Source organism: Balearica regulorum, chromosome 3 (genome assembly GCF_011004875.1).
Source record: "Balearica regulorum gibbericeps isolate bBalReg1 chromosome 3, bBalReg1.pri, whole genome shotgun sequence".
NCBI classification, from domain to species: Eukaryota; Metazoa; Chordata; class Aves; order Gruiformes; family Gruidae; genus Balearica; species Balearica regulorum.
In genome coordinates this window covers 51,843,198-51,870,495 of record NC_046186.1, presented here as the reverse complement: position 1 = coordinate 51,870,495, position 27,298 = coordinate 51,843,198, and the positions used below count along the sequence as shown (strand labels likewise).

Here is a 27,298-nt window from a genome sequence, read left to right as displayed (position 1 = left end):
CCTCTCCCACTTCTCTAGTGGAAGAGTGTATGGGCTTTTATGTCATATACATATAAAATTAACAGCATGTTACTTATCTATTAAGCAGGATGCAGAGCAAAAGTCAAAGATGTATCTTAACCTTCAAAACAGGAAATATTAATATACTTAAGAGTCAATCCTGATAATATGTATTTGATCAGAATCATCACTGCTTTATAACACAGGAAACAGTGCTAAAAACTGTATGGACAAAATCTAGCATTTCATGTCTTGAAAAACCCCACAATTTACTTAATTTCTGAGAAGATCTAATAAATCTACTAATCAGTTACAATCACAGCAGATAGATTTGCACACTAGTCACCTTGTCAACATTACTGTTACTAGCCATTTCTAAGCCTAAATACAAACAATACTCAAGTATCTGTTAAAGTCCACTGAGCCTCCTCCATTTCAGATTTTAGTTTAACCCACAAAGAAAACCAGTAACCAGGTTTTAAGCCATTATGCCCAACCTGTGGTATCTCAGTCACAGAAATTGTTCTTTTCCAGAAAAACAGAAATAAGTATGTTGAAGAAGAATTACAGAACAGTTCATGCAGTGCTCTACAGCACTGCAAAAGCTCAAGAAAAGCAGAGCTCTAACCCTGTTTTTAAAGCAATGTCTTGATAAAAACAATGAAAGTCTTTCCATTTTAAGAATACTGTTTGTAATACCAACATCTTCTGCACAGTAAACACTGACCAGCAATCTCTCAGACTGAGTTCGTATCCCAAAGGACTAGCACTCAAAGCTTCCACAGAATCCACACTGCTTATAAACACAAAGCAGTGAGAAATGCTAAGATTTATCACCTTCAGAAGGCAATGTAAAACTTGCAGCAAATTTTCATCTTGAAGTTAAGTTTGTATCCTTTTCATTCTGATCCTTAATTTGAAACCTACAGGAATGCTCTCACATTAACAATCTACATCCTTTTTGTTTGAAACCCCAGAACTACCACATCAGTCCAGCTGTCAGCAGTCTTAAAGACATGATACAATTTTTTAACATGGCTTTTAAATTTACTGTTTATAGCCACACTTACCTGATCAGGAAAATATGCACCTAGAAGACTGGTAGGTGGGATACCTCAAAACAGGAAAGAAATCTCAGCTGCTCAGAGGCAGCCACAATCGTATCTCAAGGAACAAGAGTAGTTTGTAAGGTATCTGCCTGTCCCTACCTGTATTTTCCCTAATACAATTATCCATAATATGGCTAGATCATTTACAATATATTTTAAAAATACTTTGATCAATTGCTGAAATAAATGTTTAGCTAAAAAGTTCATTAATATACAGTTGTTTCGTCACAGACCTTGGTATAGAGATTGAACTTGTATCATATAACATGTTAATTGCAAATTAAATGTGTTCTACCACATGTACAAAAGAGTAATACTGTCTGAAAAACAAATGCACTGAACAGTGTTAATTTCAGGATTAACACTATTTGAAATTAGAAGTTTACAAAAGCACTTTGTCACATTTATTGACAATATGACAATAGACAAATCAGTTTAACAAGTCTGAGTTAGCATGAATAGTATGTTCTTTGCCTAATATTAGGAATATTAGAAAAAGCAATAAAAATCCAGAACACCAGAGTTGGGTCATGCTGACTAAACTTCTGACTGCACATACAAAGACAACATTGTCCATACCAATTTTGTGGAGTTCTACTCCAGCCTTCCCACTAAGCTACCCAGTTCTGTCCCTGTCCCCCCCCACACACCTTCAAGGGTCAGTGATTTCACTGCATGAAACTAAATGTTCATTCAACTGCTGCACTATGAACAAAAGACTTTGATATGTACAGAGGTGTAAAAAGCTGGTAATGCTCCATGCTTCAATTGGTAAAAAAATGGGGTTACTCTGATAGGATTAGAAAACACATCTCAAGCTTGCACATTTTATTTAAGCTTCCAGAAAACTTCCTAGTGTTGATTTAATTTTCTAGATCACTGCCTGCACCCAGCAGTGTCAGAAATAAGTTGAGAGTTCTAATTTCTTTCAAGTTTGGAATGCAATGTTGGGTTTTGAAGAGCCTAAGTTACATAAATATTTCAAAGGTAGGAAATTACTTGAAGGTATAAAAAAACAAAGGGCAAATTCAAATTCACTTTCATGTGTCAAAACCATAAAGGCTTTCTTTAAAGTACCTATCTTCAATTTTGTCACACACGGCAACTTAAATGAATGAAGGGGGGGGGGGGCAGGCACAGCCAGTATTTCCACAAATGAATTGAAGGAGAACACAAAAGTCATCATATAAACTGTATACTCAAGATTTGAAAAAACATTTATCTAGCAACACTATATCAACTTTAAGAATGTTACTCTGAACCATGACACACACCACTGACATGTCCAAAATACACACCGTAGTTCAGGTTCTCAATTTCAATCTCACCTGCTCTGATGTTAATAGCATCTTTAGGTAAAGCACCATTACCACACCTTCTTTACTCTCAAGAGGAACCCCAGTATATAGCAGCTGATGTCATCAACCAGTTCAAACCACTAAAACTACTATAGTGCACACTAAACATGGAGCCAACTGACAATAACTAGGCTTTCAGTCTCACCTATGTGACCCACTGCGATTATTCCCATCCCAGCACGTTCTCCAGCAGAAGACATGATCAGGTTACTGTCCAAGCCCTGGTTGTGCAGCCCAAGGACACGCAGTACTTCTGATTCTTTTGATAGGAGATACAGCCCTCCTTAGGCAAAACAAATTGGTTTCTGTTATACACCAGTGTCCTTGTTGTTCAACTGTTTGTTCTGTATACTGCTTAGCTACCATCCAGACTCTAGTCTAGAGCAAACTGGGCAGCTCCTTAGGAGACATCTGGATAGTAGATGCCTGGATATAGAAAGTAAACAAGACAATAGTCAGTCCAAGGACAACAGGGGATTCTGGAGTGCCAACACCAGAGAGAGTACAGACAAAAGCCTGCAAAGATAAGGCCCATCTCAACATTCACCAAGGGTCACTTCTTAATGAATACTAGCATTCTCTTTTCTTCTTGAATTCTTTGGCTCTTAAGCATTCCATGCAATACAGTAAGAGCCCAAACTAGGACTTCTCTCATTAGAGGAATTCCTTGTAGTTAAGATTTTTTTTTTTTTTTGCAAAACAGCAGCTTTCTTACCTTGTACACAAGAACATTGTTCCTGGTCATCATATAATGAACTATCGAAGTTGTATTTTGTTCCAAAAGAAAGGCCTGTTCATTCCTTCTAGACTGCAGAAGTAGAAAACTTAAAGATCATGACTTTACTTAGGACATTCTACCATGGTGTGTTATCCTTGCTCAGAGTTACAGGATTGATAAAATAGTTAAAATTATTAAATATTTTTAAAAATCTGTCAACTGTGGTATCAGCAAACTTCTTTACAACAACTTCTTTACAGTGAACTTGAAAGATTTTTGGGTACCTAACCAATGCATTTTCTATTTGGAACCTCAATATTTAAGCATCTTGAAAAAATGGCTAAAATCCAGACCATAAGCCAGAAGACAATCCTTACTGCCCAATTTACAAGTCATTTGCAAGACCTCAGTAGTTAGAGATTAAGGGAATTAAATTAATAGCTAGCATGTTTTAAAGTACTTATTATTCCTCATATATATATTCTTTAAAAAATTGCAAAAGAAAAGCTATTCTGAAGTACTTTGAACATATACATAAAGTACAGCTCTACTGACCAAAGCACACTGCAGAAGATAAATAGCCAAAGAACTCACTACTTCTTATTACAGCAAAAAGGCAACAAGAAAACTGCTTTACAACTTGCAGTCCAAGTACAACCCCACCACCTAAGGGAAACCATGTTCCATGGTATTATAGACATGCTGCTGCTAACAGCAAGAGGCTGGGCTCAATATCCCAGTAATTCCTTCCTGTGTGTGGGAACTAACACTGATGATTTTTAAATTGGTCCCATCCTTGCTAAAGGGCTGCTACTCTAACTTAGCTATTTGAACAAGTCATTCCTACCCAGTTCCCATGCAAATTAACAGCAGGATATGAAACAGAGCTGCTATTATTGTAATAAATTAGATTTCTGGAAGTAAAACAGATAATGTAAGATCACAAGGGAATGTTTTCCTGTAGAACTATCCTTTCTGTACATATTTGCTGAAGGTTAAACTGCAATAGACTAAGGCTGCGTTAACTGTGTATGTTCACAAAACACAGGATTAAAAAATTTGTGGAAGATATATGAAAGAACCTACATAATTCCTTCTACCACAATGGGTATTCTAAAATAAAGCAGTTATATTATCAGTGTTAAATTATCTTGGATGCAAGTAATCCTTCCTTGCACTTCATAGAACAGAAGCAATTTCAAATTGGGCAATTACTTGCTAAGCATTATAGATCAATGTTTACTGAAAATTCTTATTTTCTTAGCAACACACAGCAATGTAAGTTAGAATTTTATGAGTATTCCTCTCATTTCAAACCACAATCTTTGAGGTGTAGGATTCTATTAAAAGTTTTTATTCATAATTCAGAAAAGCAAATCCTTTTCTTTCTTATGATGTTACATTATACAAAGATTTGGAAAAAATTGTCTTAATCTAGATTTAGATTTATATTGGTATTTCTGAAAACTGAACTGAAGATTTGTAATACACATTTTGTTTAAAACTAAAAGGCTAGAATTATCAGGAGTTCCAGTTACAAAATGTTCTTAACAAAACAAATTTTCTTAAACTAAAGATGCTTTCACATGACTAATCAAATACTTACACTAATTCCCAAATGTTTTATAAGCATTAAACTAATCCATAAATCTAGAAATGAGGACTTGAATACAGATTAGGATAGTTTCCAAAAGTATAACAATTCTACAGCCAAACCTGAACTGCCATTCAGTTCCCCAGTAAAGATTGCCTGCATGTGTCCCTTCAAATAGTAAATATCTCTATAAAATTTAGAAAACATTAATAACTAAGTTTCATATGACTGTCAAACCCTCACATTATGAGAGGGGCTGGCCTAGAGCACAGCCGAGGCAGCCAGACACAGCAGTTTGCACAGCAGCTAACCAACAGCAGGGCATGCCCAAGAGGGCCAGCAGCTCTTCTCGGATGAGCAAACACTTGCTCAGCAGTGCCTTGCCACAGGGTACGGTCCCCAGCAACCAGCAGAACAACCGTCCCCATCACACCCAGCCTGTGCTCCTGAGGGAGGGTGCATCGAGCAGGTCTGAGGCCCCTCACTGAGGCAGCAGGAGACAGACTACTTGCCTGCAGGAAGTGTGTGCTGGTGGAGTAGGTGTGTTACCAAGTGAAGGAAATGTGGGAGGAGGTCAGCACACTACACAGCATCCCAGATGACAAGAAAGAGATTGAATTTATCTTCTCTGAGACCCTGAAGCGTCAACAGTCAACCCCCAATTGTGCTGAAGGAGGAGCAGGTAGTCTGCTTATTACTGTAAACCCAGCAAAGGGCTGCAAAGATGATCAAGGAATTGAAGCATCTGACATACAGTGAGAGGCTGAGAGATGTGGAGTTGGTTAGGCTTAAGAAAAGGCTTGGGGGGGAATTTTAGACATATGCATAAATACTTGAGGGGAGAAAATGAAAAGACTGAGCCAAACTCTTCTCAGTGGTATTCAGTGAAAGGACAAGAGGCAATGAGCACAAATTGAAATACAGGAAATTCCATTTAAACGTAAGAAAAAAATCTTTTTTACTGTGAGGGTGGCCAAACACTGGCACAGGTCAGCAACAAAGGCTGTGGAGTTTGCATCCTTGGAGATGTTCAAAACCTAACTGGGAAGGTCCTCAGCAGCCTGCTCTGGCAGATGTTGCTCCAAGCAAAGAGGCTACAATGTAACCATTTTGTTATTAGCTGTAATTACTGAATTAACTCAAACTGGCTAAAAGAGTAAATAGACAAATTATGCTATAACAGTTTGAGAATGGTCCACTACATTTCTTCATGCAAAACTAGTAACTGAATAAAAGGAAGAGAGACCAATAGCATTTAAACTTCTACTTGGCCTTTAACAACACATCTCTCAAGAGGCTAAAGAAATCAAATCATGAGAAAAGAGACAGAATATTATCGGGAAACTTAAAGTGCCTGGAGGCAAAGCAGACTAAGTTAAAAGATGAAATCTTCTTTACAGATAGGCAAACAGCACTAAGCACTGGTACATCTTGCTAAGTCTAAGAAGAGGGTCTATTAATAAACATACACATTTTACCAACTTCTTTAGAAAGCAGTTACTTAGGCTAACTCAAAAATCAGGAAGGGATTTGAGGAACCTCAAAAAATGGTAATCAAAATGGATGATGAAGACACTGACCAGACTACAGGGTCCAATTAAACAAAACTAAGTTGAAGAGTAAGGAGCAATGCACACTGGGAAACTTCAAAGTCAACTAAACTCCACTGAATGCAGGTATTAACAAAAAGCAGCAAGAAAAACATTAGGTTATTTATATAACACAAACTAGATAGCACAGCATCACCATAGTATATCATGTCATGCCACAAAACAGCAAAGCCTCATTCGGAATATGACACACAGTAGCTTTCTTCTCCATATTACAGAATGTTATAGAAACAGAGACAGTGATAAAGAAATAACATTAACTGAGTATGAAAAAATGTTCCACATGGACCAAAACTGTTAAGACTTGAAAGATTTATCCAAGGAAGAGACATAAGGAGAGATATGCATGCAAATATATATACGCACCAGTCCCAAGCCACTTTGAAAGCAAAATGGCAGATGATAGGCCAGCAAGCCATCTAGATAAAGTGTCTTCAAAGTGAAGGACAAAAGTCTCTTCTGCTATTTGAAAATCAAACCCAAGTTTGAGCCCTCATCCATCTACAGAACAGTTTAACCACATACTGTTGCTTACTTGAATTAGAAATGACAGTGCTCAATGCAAAGATTATACATACACCATTTAGAATTCGGCATTTAAGGATGAGACTGGAAAACAGTTTTAACACTATCTTAAGAATCAAACAAGGCCTTTCTCTTATCAATAAGAACTAAGCCAAAAATAAAGCTTCATTTTAACACTTTCACTTATTTTTTTAAAGACATTTTACACTTTTAACCTCATGTTTAATAACTCTTTCATTACTCTGATGCATGTAACTAGATTAGCACAGCTACAGGCAGGCACTAACTACATTTAGCTTTAGTGTTGTACCAATGTAATATCAGTAAAGATGAAGTTCTCTTGAACTAAGGTTACATTAACAGCAAATTACTCTGCAAGACATTCAACAGTGTTTTGTTTTCATCCAACTTTCCACCTCATTAATAAAGTATAATAAAAACTTAGTATTTAGATAGGTTTGTTTGAAGAAGATTTTAGAGGATAGTTTTGTCTGAAAGGCAGCGCACAAAAACTCCTAACTTGAGGCACATACATTTAATGCAGAGTGGTGGCAATAGCCAGCCATCTTTAGCATTTTAATTTCACAGGGATGAAACATTCCTATGAAGTACTGCCTCTAAAGCAGCCCACAAAAATAAACTGGTAACCAGCTTTCAGACACATTAGGAAGATTATTCCCCCTAAGCAAGCAACTTGTTGCAAGCTACTCTGCATTTGAACAGGAAGAGATCTAACCAATGTGAATTCCAACAAGAAGACAAAAAGACAACCTAACTAGCAGGCACAAGGCTAATCAGTCTACAGACTAGTTATCAACAAGATAAATGCTCCAGAGCTGGAGGCATAGATATACATGCATGTGTGTATGCATAAACAGTAGTGGTATTAACTATTCTGTCCTAAGGAGAGACAGTACACTAAAAAACTACCTTCAACTTGCCAGTTTGACCCAGTCATAATTTCAACTACTCCAGAGTCTTCATTTACACACATTTATAATCACAAACCCAGGTCAAAAAAAGGACAAAAATATGACTGCAGTTGAATAAAATGAATTGTTACTTTTACATCAGGTTAGTTTTCAGCCAAACTGCTCCCATTGCTGGTTCCCTGCACTGTTTTCAATGGCCACACAAAGATGGGAAGGAAAGCACACTACAGCAGCACTGATACCCATCAGACCAAGTTTTTGTGGAACTACATCCTTCATTGCAGTATCATCTTTATTGGACAAACTGTTACACAGTAGCATGCTTTCTTATACCTCACACAAATTACAGTTCTGGTGCTCTGATAACCTCTGTGTTCCAAATTTTATTTATTTCTTCTTAAAAAGAGAGAAGAAAACTCAACTGCTCTCTCATAAGCCATGTGACACAGTTCCAGCTTGCCAAGCTTCCCAATTTACTGGAAACTGCATCCCATAGAATTAGAGATGAAAAAGTGGTTCTGAAGAACAGTTACAGAACAAGGTCTCAAATAATAACAAAACCAATTATGGTGTTTTTCTCTCTAAGCTCAGGAAGACAGCAAAAGATTCAAGGAAATAGAAAAGGAAAAGCTTCTCAACTTCAAACTGTCATGTTAAACTAAAAAGGCAGCTGTGCTCAGCAAAATTAAGTTATCATATATAGTAGTGGTTCACTTATTCTCAACACATGTAGATCTCTGTAGTCATCCAACATCATTTTCACAGTATCTGAGTTATGGCCTGGATACAACAGCAAAGGCAGAATTTTCCTCCCTGCCCTATTGGGCCCACAGCAATCCAGCTCCAAGAGTCCTGACGGTGCTGACAGTGTTCAGGCAACTCAACGAACTACCAACCACTCCAACAGCCAGAGCAATCACCAAAGGGTGCACCTCACAAAGACAAACCAAGGCAGATATGTACAAACACACCAATAGCCAGTTAAGGCCAGCTGATGTCTTCTAATAACACTAACTCAAAACAAACATGAGGATGCAGAACAGTAATAACAGTATATACTCACTGCGCTAGGCTATTTGTACAAGTGAAGATGAACAAACACAGAGAATAATCCAGTGGAGTTACAGAACCATCATTGTATATCATAGAACAAGGAGTAATTAAACTAGTAGAACTAATTTTATCTACTTTTTTTAAATAAAACCCAATTATTTTTATCTGCTGCCACTAGTATCTTAGCATTTATCTGCCTTTTGAAAACAGGTATGTGTACATACATACACAAACCTATACAATAGCAGCATCTATGAAGAGAGTACAACGCAGGCCTAGATGGGGCTCACACACCAGATCTTTCTAACCAACACAACACAGGGGCTGGCTCAGTGCTCCACGTCCCTCTGTGCCAACACCAACAGAGAAAGGAACCAAGTGCTCTTCCTGCCAAAACCTGGACTGGCCCCAGGGCCTGATCCTTCTCCTTCAAGGACAATCAGGCTACAATTGAGTTTGAACACTAGAGGCATGCTAGGTCTGCCCTATTTCCAACTACTAAGCCTCCTGTACTTCATTGCCATTGTGTTTTTCCACCCAACTTGTTCCTCAAACACAATGCGCTATAAACAATGAACGGAGTAGTTTCCTGAGACTTCAGGCACATCTTTCCAGAAGTTTTATACTTATGTTGGGGGCTTTTCCTCTTTTGTAGCTGTGCATCAATTAGCTTTTGAACAAAAAAGTTGGCTATACAAAGAAACAATGAAAATGCTTATATAGCGTAATATATCAACAAAGAAATGAACTTTTTACTAATATGAATACCAAAATATTGTATACTAGTTATGTTCAAAAATTTTCATTAAAAATATTAATTACGATTAGATGTCCCTTGAAGAAATTTGTGAACTGTCTATAACCCATAGCACAAGTTCTTTCATTAAGACTCCTAAATCCTACAACAATGTCAATTGTAGTTATTCATCTTATTTATCCAGTGCTGATGCTGCATTCTGGAGACAGCCTTGCTGCCTTGCCTGTACTTTTGCTTCCTTCCACTCCTTATCTGCAAGGCAGTCACTTTTTGACTACATCCTCCTCCCATTTTGCCTTTCGTACTGATAATATCCATCCATCTACTAGCAATAACAAAAATAGCACATACTATGATTACTTAATTCCCCTCCCATTTTGCCTTACATAGGAGATAGACATCCACTGTTAAGAGATTACAAAATGTTATTAAGAGATAACAAAAATAGCACATACTACAGTCTACTTAATTCTTCTTTTTGAGGAAAACACCAGGCAAGAGACAACTACTGGCTGGTCCCAAAAGAGCAGGCACAAAAACCTCTGGCAACCTATATGCCTCTGGCAACAGCTAAACAATCTTGCAGTTAAAAAGTTGAATTCTGTGGTCCTCCAGATCAACTGCAAGATTCCACAGACACCTGGGATCCTAGGAGAGACCCCTCAAAAATCAACATTTCATATTTACAAAAAAATTTTTTTTCAGAAGAATTAGAATATTAAGCTCTGTATGCCAAAGGAAAAGCACACAGCAAGAAAACTTCCATTACAAATCCCAGCTTTCAAATTCATTAAATCTGACTCAAACTCTGTTTCAACCATCAGTTTCGAGTCACAATCAGTCTGAACACAAGATACTAACTAGATTAAGTACTATAATCAATACTATGGGAATGATCAGGCTAGGGTTTTTTCTAACTCTAAAATCATACTACCTTTATCCCATTAGTCATCCTTTTTCTTTCTACAGCATGCCAGCTAATCCATCAGTGTTCAATAAGAGCTACACTAAGTGCAATTTGCCATTTCTGATCATAGCTCCCCTTTATAGCAAGCTAAAATTGTATCAGAATTTGTTTAATTCAGTTCACTCTTGGTCCTATCTTCAACAAGATAAAAAAATAGCAGACAAACAGTTTCTAGATGAAGTTCAACATTAAGGAACAAAAAGTCCTGTTTGACAGCTGCTGATTAGGCCTCATGGTGCCCAGACTCATTAGGGTACTTTCAGATGTTAAGAGGAAGGACATCCTTTTATCTGCTGTTCTGCAATTTACAGGAGGCACTTCTGAATTTGCAGTCCTCCTCATGCACACAAGTCATCTAGACGAGGCAGCTATCTCCCCCCCAACTTAAACCCATTTGGATTTAAAAAAGCAAAATTAGTGTCCTCTGCATTACCCAAACCAGAGCACATCTGACAGAGCAAAACAAAAATGCAGCTGTAGATTTGTTTTTACAAAATAAAACCAAAATTTATATAGGACATGCTGGCTGCATCCAGGACTCTGAACTCTTCCTGTTCATCTAAGCAGGATGCAAAGCAACTAGGCTATAAAGGCTCCATTTTTTCCCCCCCAATCTTTTCTGCAGCTGGGCAAATTTTCAAAAACATGGGTGGAGCACAACCACAATTAAGCTCACTTAAACACCAGCGGTGCAATTACTCTTCTGGAAGTTAAGAGATAGTAATTTCAATCCTCCTCTTACTGTTTATTTTGACTACTGCACCATTTCTTGTACTGAAAAAAATGTGACTTTTAGCTAAGAGTATTTTGAGACATCATTACTAGAGAACCAGATCCTCAGAAAAAACAATTACACCTCCATACCATGAATCAACAGAGTATCAACCACCCATGTACTTCTGCATTTCCAACTGGCCAGTGACTCCCAACTCAGTGTGCAAGTATTCACAGCACCTCCTCTGAACAACCTCATTCTTCTCCCGTACTACTAAAGAGCCTATGCACCTACTTCTGGATGTGCATTTCCCTTCCGTGAAGCCTGCACACTGCCACGCCTAATGAGTACACATACACAGCTCCCCATGTTTCCAGCTGAGGAACACTGAGCAATACACCTTATGCCTCACCACAAACAGATCAAACGTTGGAGAGCACATCACTTGTGCCCACCACAGCTTTCTTCAGGTTTAAATACCTGCCTTGGTTTTCTACTTCAGACAAAAATATTGTTATTAAGTCAGGGGAAGAAAATTAGCTTGTCTCCTACATCTCAATTTTAGGCCCACTTATCCCAATATTAAGGAACACATAAATTTCAAAACTCTTTTAAAGTTATGTAATCCCACTCTGTACTGATAAAGTTTCCTAGAAGGCTTACACCTCTGCAGGGCTATGTAGCTGGAACACCTTTTTTTAATAAGGAACAAAAACATAAGAGAATGTTTGGGGCTTTAATATTTAATTTTAATATGTAAGCTACCTTTTAAGACAGCTTTATTATTATTTACTATAAAAGTTATTATAATTATTAATTTGTTATTATTGTGAGAGCCAAAAAACTGCATTTCCTCAACTTACTGTCAAAGCACAAGACACTTTTCAAAGAAGTTACATAAAACAGAATATATGCTAACTTTTGAATTAATTGGTACTTGTGTCTAGAATGATTTAGATTAGTAATAGCAGAGTGCAGATTTGATTGCAATAGTACTGTTATGTCTTCAGAGTTTGGTAAACATCGTTAACTTTACCGGTGAGGTTTAAGATGTTGGTTACAACAGTAAATCCGCACATCGAAATGCTGGTTTTGGCAACTGTTAAGCCCATTCTTGACATATTTTAAGTGCCACTATACCCCATTGTTAATTTATCATTTAGACTAATCATTAGGCTAACGGGGGCAGCAGGAAAATAAAACTTTCTGGGACCAAGAGCATGCTTTTTTCCCATAATGCACGATGACAGATGCCTAAAAATACTGCTGCGGAGTACACCTGCTTCTCTCCCTGCAGCTTCTCCGCCAACGCCCCAGGAGCCTTCTGCCCCAAGCCCTGTCGCTGGGGCACGGCTGTGGGTGCACACACTCGCAGAGAGGACAGAGGGGCTTCTCTTCGCCTCCATGTAACGAGTATTTCCGAGCCACTCAGCCCAGCCCCACGTGTTTGCGGCGGGGCAGGCTCCGGCCCGGCCCTCCTGCCCGCCCCGAGGGGTCTCGCTGCCTGCGGGCAGAGAGGCGGGACGGACAGCTGCCCCCCCCCCCCCCCCCCCCGCGGCCATGCCGCGGGCCGGCCCTGACAGCACTACGGGGCATGGACGCTGACAGCCAGAGCGGCTGCACCGCTGGCAGCGAGAGCTGTCGGCCGGGGCACCTTCTCGGCCCGGGCTGGGGAAGGCCCGAGGCGGAAAGAGCTGGAAGCCACCCCGACCCCTTCCCTCGCCGCCTCTCACCTGCTTTGAACGCCAGCTGCTTGCCCTCGCCGCCGCCGAAAACCTGGAGCATGGAGACGAAGAGGACCCCGCACGAGTTCTGGATGCCGAAGACGGCGCCGTTGCACCACATGGCGGCCAGCATCACCACCCAGCCCCAGCCGCCCTCGGGGGGCTCAGGCGCCGCGCTCTCGGGGCAGCTCGCGCTCCCGGGGCCCTCCGTCGCCGCCCGGGGTTGGGCCCCGTTCTCGCCGCTCTGTGCGGTCGGGCTGCCGCTCCCGGGACACCACTCGCCGCCGTTCTCCCGCCGCGTCTCCACCGCCGCCGCCGCCGGCGGGCCGGGCAGGGGGGCGGCGGCGGGGTCCCCCGCGCCCTGCGGCGACAACTGCTCGCTCACCGGCGCCATCCTCAGCCGCGCCTCGGAGCGGGCACGAGACCCTCCGCGCGCGCCGCTCCCGCCTTCCTCCTCCTCCCGACCTCTCGGCCCCCCGCCCGCCTCAACCCCGCGCTGCGGGAGCTGCGGGCATCCTGCGGCACGCCGTGTGTCTGTCTGTCCGTCCGTCCGTCCGTGTCCCTGTGTGCGCGCGCGAGGCCGCCTCGCCGCTCGCGCCCGGCCACCCCACACACACACGCGCGCGCGCCCCCCCTTTCTTCCCGCCGCGCGCCGAGGGGTGACCCGCCGCCGCCGCTTTATTTTAAAAGGGGGGCTCCCGTGGGGGCGTCAGCGGCACGAGGGCTTTGCTCCGCGCCGATTGGCTGAGGGAAAGGAGGCGGGAGGGGGCAAGGGGAGGGAGGCAAAGCTGTGCTCCTCTCCTCACCGCCCCCCCTCCAACCGAGGGGGCGGGGCGGGGCCGCGGCGTGTCAGCGGCAGCGAGAAGCGCTCGTGCCGGGGCCCCTCGCCGCCGCTGCCGCTCGGGGAGGGGAGGCGAGGCGGGGGGGGGGGGGCGCGAGGCTGAAGGCAGCGGTTAACGGCCGCCGCCGCTCGCGCTGGGCGGGAGTTGAGCGCCTCAAGTCTCCACACACAGGTACCGCACGCTGCCCTGGCTAGCCTCGGCGGGGAGAGCGGTAAACAAGCCCCTGGCCCCGCTCCCAGACCGAGTTCGTTCCCCATGAGGCCGGGTAGTTACACCCAGCGGTGTCCTGCCGCGGTTGCCCAGAACTGAGGGAAAAGTCTGAAACTCCCTCCCCGGCGGTTCGCTAATGACAACCAAGTAAAGAAAAAACACCCCAAAACGCGAAGCGAGGGGCGCCGCCCGCGCCTCACACATAAACACACACGCATACACACACCCCCGCCGCGTATGCTGACAACCGTTGTACTCCCCTCACGGCCGTTTGCTCGGCCCTTCCCCGCGCTTGCTGGTCCCCGGGGAGCTCTCCATCGCCCACCCTTCCTCTCGAGGGGAGGGCCCGGGCTCGGGGCTATCAGCCCCGGCACGGAGATGCCCCGCTCCAGGGCCATCACGGCGTCCGCTGTCCGCAGGGAGCTACTCTCTGGGACAGCTCTCCACGTCCCCTTGGGCCACCCTTAGCACTTTGCCAGGGATGACCATGGTGAAACTGTTTCTCCCTGATTGTTTTGTTTTGTTTTTCAAAGGAAGAGAAAATACTGCACTTGCGCTTCTCATGAAATGTTTCCCACTTGCACAGAGGAACCAACTCTTGACCTTTCCTCCCCACAGCCAGCAAAGTGAGAAGATAGGGAAAGCTGAGGTCAGGAGTGTTAAATGACAAGGTTTTTGACCAGTGAGCCTGCTTCCAAACTCTCAACCACACATCTGTTCATGTGTTTGGCAGCTACTGATGTTTTAAGCAGTTTGGGCCTGATGAGGAAGAGGATCAGCAGATTAAATCTGGGTACTTTGTCCTTCCCCATGGGACCTGGAGGGCTCAAAGCAGCCTCTTGCATTCATACACCATCCCCATTTCTTCCCTCAGAACCTGGGCTCCTACTGCTATATCACTTGCACCATCCAACTGCCCTGCATGCCTGTTAAAGCCCCTTCCTCCTTTTTTTGACCCTGAACCACTTTCTCCTTCCTACCTACCGGTGGCCACATGGGGAAACAAAACTTAGTCCAAAATAATACAGATTCTTAAGACCATGCCTCGTTCAGCACAAATTACTCAGTCACTCTCCACATGAAAATTAATAGCTAAAGAAAGAAAACGATACAATGACATAGAGAAAGCCTGTGTAATAATGCACATCGAAGTGGTGTCAGCTTTAAGAATGCCTGGCTTTTAGAATTAATTGACCTTTGGGTTTTCAATTTTGCCTGTTTAGTGTCCTCAAATTTGTTTTAAAATAACTTATTTAAAAAAAAAAACCTTTACAGATACATTTATGATAATAATGAAGTGCATTTTATAGATGCACTAATCTTTCTGCATGTTCCCTTTGTTGTGTTACCCATGCCCATCTAAGTTAAACATAAAAACATTACACACACACCAGCAGTAGAATACGGAAAAAATAAAAGCCCATAGCAAAACACAATATAGCTGTATGAAATGCATAATAATCATCAAAGCAAAGAAAGAACTTTTGGCCGACCATTGAAAAACACATCTGTTCCCCCCAAGGAACAAGTTTTAATGCTTATGAAAACCCCCAAGCCTATCATAAGCTTAAATATGCTGAGAACATTTCGTAAGCAATTTAACATACAAAAGTTAACACTTGACACTCTCCAGCAAGTCATTGTCCGGAGGCTATTGTCCAAATCTATTGAGCTTTCTTATAATAAATCAAGCTTCGCCCACCATAATATAATATTTTTGAATGGTTATGACAGAGTGAACCTTTTTTGGAACCAGATTCAATCTTCATTATGTTTGCCAGCAGTGATTAACTTAATTAAACTTTCTGTTGCATAGGAATAAACAATGGCAAAATCCAATATTGGATCTTAATATGACTGATCAGAAGGGGCTCGGTTCTGCAATGTGTTTCTAACTTTTAGTTAGATTCCTCAGATTACTTCAGCTGCCTTCCTGAACAGGGGCCTGTGAACTGTATGATGAATCATCAGATCAGCTTGAGGGAAGAACTATACATTTTTTTCTGGTTTGGACAGTGTTCAGTTAAGCACAAGACTAATTCCTTCTCCGCGTGTCTTTCAACGTAATATTTATGTATTGCAGTTTCATTTCCCTGTTTCCCATAAACACTGTAATGACTCTCTCCACCCCCCCGCCGCCTTTTTAAGATAAAGGATGTTGGGGTTTTTTAAATATTGTGAACATACTGTGTGCAACTTCTACTTCTAGCATTTTTAAAAATAGATGCTGTTTTCTAGTTGTTAAGTGTTTCTTATCCTCTGATTAGTATGAAATAACTGTTTTCCCTTTCTCCTCACATTGTTGGGAATGGAGAGTCACAAAATTTGATTCTCCGGTACATACGATTTTTATAAATTTGATGGCTATAATTATTCTGCATGTTCCTTTAGTATTCTGTATCTTATCGTCCTATTGCTGTTTATCTAAACTAAAAGGAAAAAAAAAAGTTTATATTATAGAAAACTTAGGGCACATGGGGCCTTCCTTTACAGTCCTTAAGTAGATATCTAGGGAATCTTTGTACCTCTTTGCATTTTGGTACATGCTGCTCCTGTCAAGAACTTAGTCTCTTCCCTTTCAAGAGAGGTCTCTTGAGATCTCAGCTATTTCCCTAGTAGTTCCCAAGAACAAGAACAATAAAGGCTCATTCTTCATAGTCAGATAATTTTCAATCCCCACCTTCCACAGAAAATGTACTTTGCAAACAGAATATGGACAGGTTTGACTTCAGTTTGATTTCTAAAGTTTTTTTCACCCAAATAATTCACAATAAAATCATTCTAAAATCAAATAATAAAAAAAACCCTACTTGAAATTTTAAAAAAACCCAAAAAACCAAAAAACAAACCAAACAAAACAGAACTCTGGAAAGCTATGTAAAGGGAAAGCCACCTTTGTAGCTCTGTTATTTGAGCCCTGCATGATCACAAGAAAAATAGTTTAAAAAGAAGGAAGACAGACATGAGAGAATTGCCATAAAGATAATGGAAATAAAGAGATTACAGCCTTGTGTACAGGTAACTGTATCTATTTCAGCTAAATTGTTATGAGCAAGGAAAAAAAAATCATAAAACCAACACCAAAACAGAGAGCAAAGTGAAAAAAAATCAGCTGAGAATGGATAAGCTGAGAAATATGATGTGAGAAACACCTTGGGTTTGTCTAAGATTTGTTCCTGTCGATAATGATTTATTCACTTTATGTGTTTTATTAATACCATACAGCTGATAAAACAAATGCACAGCAATTGTGCATGCAAAAGACATAATGCTTCCAATAGATATCTGCTGTGGTGGCACTTAGGTTATGCCTTTTTTAGGATCAATATATAAAATGCCAGTGCCAAAGGAGGAATTTGACCTGTCATTTGTGGGCTCTCCAAAGCCACAGATCAGGTAACGGCATCTTCTGCAACCCTCTCTGAAATTCCAGCCAGCTCCTTATTAAACAGTCACTCACTTTCTCACAAACAATTGAAAATAGACCCATACTTCAGTAGCTCTCATATACAGCATTTTTTTTCAACCACGAGGAATGTTTCGATTGCCAACTACTTTAACATAAATTACCTATATAGTTGAAGTATGCTGTTAGTGATGCACCAAGACAGCTTTTCCCATAAATCATTTTATTTGAAGAGCATTTCAAAATTATGTAGTATTCTGCAAAGTTAAAGTGGACGGGATGCCAAGCCTGAAGAGTACATGTTCAGAGTGTTTAATTCTTCCTTCTTCTGTTGATCTGATTAGAATTTGCACTGTAGTCAATGAAAAGGATATGCCTACATCATCTAAAAAAAAAACGGTCTTCAGCAAAATGCCTAACTTTTTGCCAAAAATTTGCAACAAGTGGTACAATAGATGCAAAACCAAGAAAGATAGGCGCTATACAGAGAGGACGTGAGGCTAACACAAAATTGTGTGACCACTTAGACTAATGCATGATGTTAACGATTAAGCCATTTTGTTGTTTAATTTTCAGCTAGGATTAATAATGCACCTATTCAACAGTAGGATTTGACTTTAAGTCAGAAAGATGAGATAAACAGGATAACCATTATAACAGAAAAACATATGGTATCACCAACTGCGTGAAGATCAACATTAGATTAAATCCCATTCAGTAAGCAGTGTTTATGCATCTCTCAGCCAGACAGGATGTTCTACTGATGTTTCAGACTGGGCTCCAGCTGAGTCGTATGAAGTACAGGGACTGCGTCTCACTGCTGAAGTAAATGAGTCACATTTTCAAAGATAAAAAGCACAGATTTTACTTGTTTACTGCGAGGACCATAGGGAGCATCTAAGCTTTGTTTTAGCATTTGGTAATAGCTACGGTAGAAGTTTCCCAAGGGGCTATTAGTTGTCAAGGTATCAGTTCCCTTCTACTTCACGAATCGCTGGAGAATTTTCATTTTTTGTCCTTTCTAAAGAGAAAAGCAAGCAGAATGAGAGAGGGAAAGAGAGTAGCCTAAATGTCTAACTAGTGAAGCTAGGAGTAAGCAACAGGTCTGATTCCCACTCCTACATTTATTTAAAATAACAGTTCCAGACCTAAAGCATGGGTTATGGCTCAGGTCTGGCTCCTTTACAAATTAAATTCAGATTTATTTTTTTCTTCAACAAAGTGTTGATGGAACTTGACAGGCTGTCATCTGGGACATAGTTAACATACAACTGCTATTATTAAAGGTAGGCAAGTGGAAGAAAGTGGTACTCATTAACTGTATTCTATGAACCCTCTGCCAATCTCTGGTTGCACAAAGGTATGGTTTTGATTGCAGTCTTTCAGTGAGGGATTCCTCTAGCCTACCTTCTCACTCTTTCTGCTGTGAACATCTGGTCAGAGCTGGTCACCTACATAGTGTTGGTAGGAGAGAATAGGGAATTCCAGGGGACAAATTACTTTAAACATTAACATTTATGATGAGATAAGTGATGTTAAAGGAGCCCTGTTGACTAGCTTAGATGTAGATGTGAGAACTCTAGGCACCTAAAATTTGATGAATTTAATCCCATCCTCAGATATTAAGGTGAAGAACATCATAAGATAATTTTTATTCAGACCCCAAACCTGGAATTTGTTTTGATCCCATTGCTAAATGAGGAAGCATGAAGAATACATTGTCCTAGCATGATCATTCACCTCTTTCTTGGCAGTGAAATAACTAACACTGCTGGCAACGTTCTCATTCAGCTTCAAAGTTAACATCTCTTTCAAATGAGCAGGAACTGCTTCAAGCTATTGTTTTAGGCTGTCTTCAGGCTTGATTTGATACCACTATCCAGGTCAAGTATTTCATATTGCATCCATTATCAGAGGATCTAAGCACCTCAAAGTTCCTTCCTTTGTTTACGTAGATTTAATATCTTCCAGACCACCTTTGCAAGCTCAAGAACTCAATTTTGTTTTCAACAAAAGTTTGGAGCATCAGAGAAGCAAATGTTTTATCAAAAAAACCCAATCTGATTGTTGTCTAGAAGCAGATTTTGGTTGTCAGCTCAGTTGCTACTCAACTGACTTTTCAGGTTGCAAAAAGCCCAAAAAGCAAAAAGCTATTATTATCTCCACCAATACAACTTAAGTAACAAACCACCAGCAATAGAAATTACACTAATCTTGCTTTTTAAGAATTCTAATTTCTATTCAAGTTAAATTAACTTTGTTTATCACCATTTTTGTCACTTTGAAAGTGTTTCTGTATTAAAGGCTATAGCAAGGGTTAGCAGGTGTTAGTGGCCCCATTTCAAGATATGATTTACAACACTGTCAGCATTTTACTTACTAGATAAGCCAATTTGTGTATCTAGATGAGTCAGATCAAATATTAAGGCATATGAAAACTGTTAACAAAGTCTTCCATGTAGAAAGTCTACTCACCTTTGCAAATTGAACAATTTGTGTTGAGAAATACAAACAAAAAAAACCCCCACACCTGACATTTTAAGAGTAGTATAAGAATACTAAATATATCGAGGAATATTTTCAGGTTGTGCATATTTGCATTGACATACTTTATATAGGACATATTAAATCTACGATAAATCACAGCATGTTACCTTGCAGCTGGCACAGAAGACCTTAATTTCATTCCACTTTTCTATTCGCTAAGAGTTTCTTTAATATATGAAAGAGTAACAGAAAGGCAATGTTTTTTCTTTTTTAATTATTGTGCTAGGTCTACATCTATTTCTTGCCTATTATCTGAAATCCTGAATTTAAAGTTGTGTATCCCACAGCAAAAAATCCAATCTGTTGCAGTTCAGTTCAGAACAAAATTTACATACCCTATCTAGTTCAATTTTCTCCGTTAATATATTATTGAACCCACAATTCATCCCATATCTGCTAATATGGGTAAACCAGATTTCAAAAAAAGGCATATGGAAATGCCTCATTCAATTTGCAATGACTGTATTTTGTAAAATGAACATAACAATTCTTGTTACTACCATCAAATATCTCCTCTCTTTCCAAAGCAGAACTAAGTTAATCCTTGAATTGACAGGGATTATGGTTTTTAAATTAAATAAATTCCATATTAATGCTCTTCCTCTAAATATATATTTATTTAGTGGCTAAGTAAAAATATACCACTTGTTCAAAAGTAAGCATACACACAGGCCCTGCACTTTCTATTTATACTCTGATAAAAATCCACCCCTACCAGATTAATGGGATAACCCTTACTTTAGATACAGAAATAAAATAAATTAATACAGAAAAAAAAGATCTATAGTATAGCATATGGTCACACAGGTCAATTTCATAATGGAATCCTAAATTTAACTATTATTGCCTCCCATATTGCTTAGGTTGAGAAGGACAACGTGCTACCCCTGGCTAGCTTCACTCACAAGGACTACCAGGTTACCAAATAGCTGGTCATTCATAGTGCATTTACTTGAAAGCCAGATGTATACCGTCCTGATTCAGCAGCTCCCAAGTGCTATTTGCACTCCCTCTGAAATAGCATTTGTGGTAACTCAAGGAATGCAAATAGACTAAGATTCCTCTCTGGGAAACCTAGATTGCATTCCCTAAGATGCATAAAATTAATGATCAGTTTGCTTCATCATCATAATGATCCTTCCAATTATTATAAAGAAAGACTATGAAAAGATTCTGCGTTACAGCAACATATGATCACAGATACATGACACAACAGATGCAGTATCAGTTTTCAGGCAGAATTAATCAGTATATAAAATGTCTAACTGTTTAGGAGGCAGGCTGTGTGCTATATTTTAGTTACAAACACTTGAAAAGGTGAGTCTTCCCTCCTTCTCTCACCAGGGTGAAATCAAGGTCATCTTATTTAAGAGTAAATTTTCCCTGAGATAGTAATATTTAAAATTAAATGACACTCCACCTAAATTATTTTACTAAAAGCCTTCAACTCCTCTAAGCTCTTCAAGTAGCATCTTCTAAACCTTTAAGAAGTTGCCAACTGTTTGAACAATATAATACACAGAGTACCACCCTTTAAGGGAAAGATCATGTGCTCAAATTGGGCCAAATAAGCAATAAGATATTATAAACCCAAGCCACTTAAACCACATGAACATTCCTAAACACTTAGGAATCTGATTTATAACCCTACACAAGCAGCAGTATGATAATTACAATTTACTGCAGGATACTACTGTGTACCAACAGGATTTTACAATTACTAAGACCTATAATGCTACTGAATGGGCATGAAAACTGTGTACTAAATGATGTACAATTCTTCTATTTGAGGTAGATTTGCTATGGAGAATAGCATTATTAATCATTAAGTCATCTCAGCTTTCTGTATCATTCTCCAAACATGCCTAGTATTCTTGCTAAGAAAGTCACCACTGACATAAGGAGGCGATCTTAAAAATAACCCGGGACCTTTATTTTTACAGAAAGAATGTTTTCTGACCTTTTACGACCCACTTTGTTCCCAGACATTGTAATTCTGTAGTTTCTTTGATCTTAAGGCATTTTGCTAATTGTACTTCTGCAGGATACCTGATGTACTGCCACCAGTCAGTAAAAAAGCAGAAGCTAAAGGAGTACCAGCCTTTTCTTATACATACCGATGTATATCCACATATAGAAGAGGGTTTATTTTTTCAACAATTAGCTTACCATATGGTGGAAAAAGTTGAACAAGAAGAAAAAAAATTACACTGTTCACATATGAACTGTTGTGGAATAACTACAGAGCTTTAACTTTAGACCATTTTTTACTTTACGAATGGGTATAAAGTAATGTTAAATATGAGTGTGGAAACACTTGTTAAAAACCTGCTCACCTGAATAAATCCAGTCTCCTATCTGCTTTTCTCCTTGGGAGAAATAAAGTTGTTCTTTATTCAGTCTTAGAAGGGTTGATTCACTCCAATTTAAATATAATTAGCAAAATTGTTACGCAAGATGCAGTTGCCAGATCTTTATGGCTGGTAATACCTCAGCCAAAGTACACACTATTTTCTGTTTCCAGTATGCCTTTGCAAGGCTATCAGTTGGAAAAAGCAGATTTCTGGTTGTGCAATTAATCCAATCATAGCCAGGAATTAAAGACATGATCATAAAACCCCAACCTTGTGTTTGACTTCAGCTTTCACAGTAGCACTGATACTTCAGGGTAACCTACAAGGGAATTCAATTGCCATTTTTTCTCATTTTGCTTTTCCTCATATGCAAGAGCAATGGGAGAGAGTTAGACTTCTGATTTTTTCTAACCAAGATGTGTGCTTCTTATAAAGACAAGATGTCAAGCTCCGTTTTGGGAGCAATATATGTATGAGATATTAACTGGAAGCACTGATTGTCACAGGTGGGTTGATTTCTGTTCTCTGGTTAGACATCGATTTGTTGTGATTGCGTCCAACCTCAATCTCCCGCATTTCTAAGACCTGCTGATGCAGATAGACCCAGTGTTGATAACTCTGGATTTCTCAAGCAAATTTCCAGGTACAGATCCCATGTTTAACTTCATTCTTGCCACTGTGAGTCTCTTCTGTCTCTTACCCCCAAACCAACCCTCCTAATTACTTAGATAAATTCCTTCTGAGTCTACCTTCCTGGTTCCTAACAACAGTTTCCAGAAATGACTTTGGTGTTAAAGCAAGGGGCACAGGCTTAGTACAGGAATTTCTTACCCATGAACATGTAAGAGTTACAGGTTGGTTTGTTTGTTTTTAAACAAACTTTTGAACATAGTCCCTGCAGTCTACTTAAACTATTCACCACCAGCAAATCCCGGGCTTCCTTTGAAGCCCGAGGCCAGACAGCCCCTCCACATTTCCGCTTTGACTGGCTTGTTTCTGGTGGTACAGACTCAAGAAAGCACTTTCTTTTTTGACAATGAGAGGGCTCCTAACTCGGGATTTCACAGACCACTGGCCGCTAACGATAGAAGTACAAAGGCGGAGGTCGCAGGCTTCTGGTCTGTCTGCAATAGCTTGGGCAAGGACCTCGACCTAAAAACTGTTAATCACACTCTCAGTCTAGGAATTCGTTCTCTCATTACAGTTTGATCATGTCAATATGACTGGAAAGTAAAACACAGTATTTCAGTCAGTCTGAAACATTGCATGTTTAAAAGCAAACCAGCCTTTTTGGCAGGACTCAAGTTCCTCTTCCCACTAATTTTTCTTCTTTGCTCCCTTCAGCCCTCAGTCTCACATCAGGGCAACTAAACTTTGAGCCACACAATGCTAGATATATCCTATTTATGCTTCTTGAGGTAAAAAGGTCATCAGAGGGTGATTTAAGAAACATTTTGCCCCGCATTTATGAGGACTTCTGTACTCCTTTCTGACAAAGTCAGCATGATAGCTAGGAACCAAATTGTAATGCTAGCTTGAACCTCCTTCTTAACCCTTCCTCCTCCCCACATTGGGAGTTATCACTCCTGAGCTGTAAAAATTCACAGCATTCCCTAAATACCACACTGTATTTAGCTCTACAGAGCCATTTCACTGTGAAAATGAAAGAGGAATTCAGGATAATGTATATTTGTCCATTAACCATAGTTCCAACTTGCTGTCTTGGTAGCTTTTTGCATCATCCCTGAAACATTCTTCTTATTCAGCAAAGAACCTAACTTGAGTTTACATTTTTTTCCTGCAGCAGCATTCTCTGCTAACCTGTCCATAAGTTTGTCATTTATTACATATATTATCCATACCTGCATACTCTGCTTTTTTTTTCCTTCTGAAATTAAACAGCTCATTTCCCCTAGATCTGTAACTACAGTAGGAAACACACACATATATTAAATTTTTCTTTAATTTTTAACTCTCCATGTCCATGCATATCAGGACCCTTTGATGTGGCAGGAAGCATCCCAGAAACAACATAGATTTTATAATACCTTTGAAAAGGGACCACAAGTTCCTGTACTGCATGTTACGACAGCATACCAGGGAGTTAAGTGCCAAGTGAACAACTCAGAACAACATTAAGTGCTTTTCTCCTTAATGTATAACAGTACTTATTTCACAGACTGTGAAGCTCCAATATCTGTTAGTAGATGACGGGAAAGCTGAACTCAATTTCCAGGGGTGTTTTTATACTCAATATAATATTACAGAGACTCATCTACTGCAAACTCCTGTTTCTCTATGCCTTAAAGGTCGCCCAAGGATTTCTTAGAGAGCAGTAATTGCCATCTGCCGGCCAAGCCGGGAATGGTCTTTGTCCACTATTTCTTTGTCTATCTGGCTAAATTTGGAAATGGTTTTGAGCAAAGCAGACAGTGGAACCGGCAGCTGAGCCTGCACACTGGGACAGAAGCGTGAGCATAGTTCTCCGTCTCACGCTGGAAAGGGAGGAGAAAAACTGTAGAGGAGATGGGGTTTGGGGATTTGTGACATTGCTATGATTTGCTGAGATGTTGATTTAAAAATAGAAAGCCAGAAAAATTATTGTTATCCTCTCATCTGGAAATTAAACTTGAAATTATATACTTTTAAGTGACAAAAAGAGAATGTAGGGGAGGCAAACCCCATGCTGCTGGGAGAGGAAGGCCAGGTCTCTGCAAACTTCCGTTTTCAGATCAGAGCTGGTTAAAGGCAGCAGGGAGGCACCATGATAATCCCTGCCCATTCTCACCCAAAGTCCTGTGTAGCACAGCACGCTCATCCCCTGACTCTGCCCTCTCAGCTGCTTTTTTTCAGCCATCCCTTTTTATCTCCCAAGCCCTTCTGTCTCCAAACTCATTTTGCAACCCACCCCAACTCACAGAGTCAAACCATATCTCCTCATCATTTCAATCCAGAACCCCCAACATTTTCCATCTTCATTCCTACCCTTCCCTAAATTCTCTTTCCTTCCAAGACATCCTCCTTTTCCCCTACTCTCAAACTCCTCCACATCCCCCACCTTCCTGCTCCAAGAAACCCCAGCCCAAAGGGCATAGCTCTTACCCCAGTCCTCAGTGCAGGCCCTCACATCTGCCCCAGCTGTTGACTTCTCCTGCTCCACCTGCTCAGAACAGCTCTACCTCTCTCAAGCCAAGGTAAGACAGAGGAGGCAGAAAGGCATGCCAAGTCTCGGGAAACACAGATACTTCTTCTCTGACAACTACCAAGTAGGTGGTAGAAGATGAGAATTAGATCCTCCTCTTACTCTTCTCATCTGCAGGCTGAACAAGCCAGCCCTCTCAGCCTCTGCCCATGCAGTATGTGCTCCAGCATCCTGACCATCTTGGTGACCTTCCTTGGACCCTCTCCCATTTGTGAGTATGCCTTTTGCTCTGGGGAGGCCCAAACTAAACACAGGACTCCAGACACGGCCCTGTAAGTGTCAGACACAGGGGAATAATCTCTTCCCTCAACCTGCTGGCCGGGCTCTTGCTAATACAGACCAGTATGTGGTTAGTCCTCATTGCTGCAGGAGAAACTGCAGATGCCTACTCAGCTGGTTGCTCACCAGCACCTTTCTGCAAAGCTACTTTTTATCCTGTGTGTCCCCAGCCTGCACTGGTGCATGGGGTTCTGACATCCCAGGTGCAGGGTTTTGCATTTACCTTTATTGATCTCCATGAAGTTTTTGTTGGCCATTCAGAAGGAACTTGCTAAGATGGAGGAATGACCCATCCTGCCCTCCAGTAGAGTGACTTCTTTCTCTAATTCACTGTCATCCATGAGCTTCATGAAGGTGTGAACTACACAGGTAAAGTAAAGCAGTAACTTCCTCTTAGTATTCCCCTGCCTTAGTGAAATTACGATAAATGGAATTGTTCTATCACTCATAATATTTTCTGGCAGGAGTTCCATAGCTTAACTGCATGCGTGAAGAAAACCCATCTTTTTATGTGCCACCTATTTATTGTAAGCTTCATTGGATAGTCCCAAACTAACTGTCTCTTCCTATAGAAGGAAGGGTTTTTCTATTAACCATCTCCATGTCATCCATGAATTCATATGTATTTGCGATATTCCCCTTCAGTTACATCTTTCCCAGGCAGAAGAGCTGATTCAGTCATTCTTCTGATATAGATTCCATTCCATATCTTTTGATCATATTTGCCATTCTCTGAACTAGTTCTGTCACAGCCCTTTCCAAGGTGGAGGACAAGGACAGCTGAACTGCGCACAGCAGTCAGGGTGTGGGCACACTTTGAATTTATACAGCAGCAAAATCTTGTACTCTATTTCATTTTCCTCCTACTAATTCTTATTTCCCCAAACTAATTCTTAATGTTTGCTTTGCATTTTTGACTGTAAGTATCAGAGTGACTTTTTCACTCTCTAATTAATTTGGAAGGTCTCATTCCCAAATAGCCATGGTTAGCTCAGAACGCATCTTTTTTTTTTTGAGCTGATGGCAGGTTTCTTCATCATTTGTACATACCAACACTGAATTTGAGTGGCATTAAAAAGGTAGTGTCAGAAGAATCTTCTGGATATCTTTGCAGGTGGCACTCATCTTTACTTATCCAACATCATCAGCAAATTTTGTCATGCTATCAAACTACAAGTGGTGGAAGAATTTGAAAATAGCTAGTAATGGGGAAGCAAAGTAGCAAGTTAAATACAATACTGAGAAACATAAATGTGGGAAAAAACCCCTTCTCTAGGTACATAAAATAATGGTCTCTAGAACGTTATCATTAGAGAGTTCATTAGAGGAGATCTTGGACTTATTTTGGCTCCTTCTCTGGCAGCAATAGCTCCCTAAACAATAATGTCTGACAGGC

The 27,298-nt window shown here is 40.4% G+C and overlaps 1 protein-coding gene and 2 long non-coding RNA genes across 3 annotated transcripts in view; 1 reads left to right on the top strand and 2 right to left on the bottom strand.

Moving 5' to 3' along the window:
* Positions 1-13,695, bottom strand: part of SLC16A10 (solute carrier family 16 member 10) — a 74,536-nt gene extending 60,841 nt beyond the window's left edge. The window contains exon 1 of the mRNA XM_075747902.1: positions 13,072-13,695. Coding sequence (XP_075604017.1) covers positions 13,072-13,456 — 385 coding nt within the window. The 5' untranslated portion in view covers positions 13,457-13,695. The remainder of the gene's footprint in view (positions 1-13,071) is intronic.
* The window catches only part of LOC142600977 (uncharacterized), a 523,379-nt gene that overhangs the window by 330,234 nt on the left and 165,847 nt on the right, over positions 1-27,298 (bottom strand). The gene's annotated exons all lie outside the window — the stretch shown is intronic.
* The window catches only part of LOC142600976 (uncharacterized), a 29,541-nt gene continuing 16,131 nt past the window's right edge, over positions 13,889-27,298 (top strand). The window contains exon 1 of the long non-coding RNA XR_012834504.1: positions 13,889-14,075. This is a non-coding gene — a long non-coding RNA (uncharacterized LOC142600976). The remainder of the gene's footprint in view (positions 14,076-27,298) is intronic.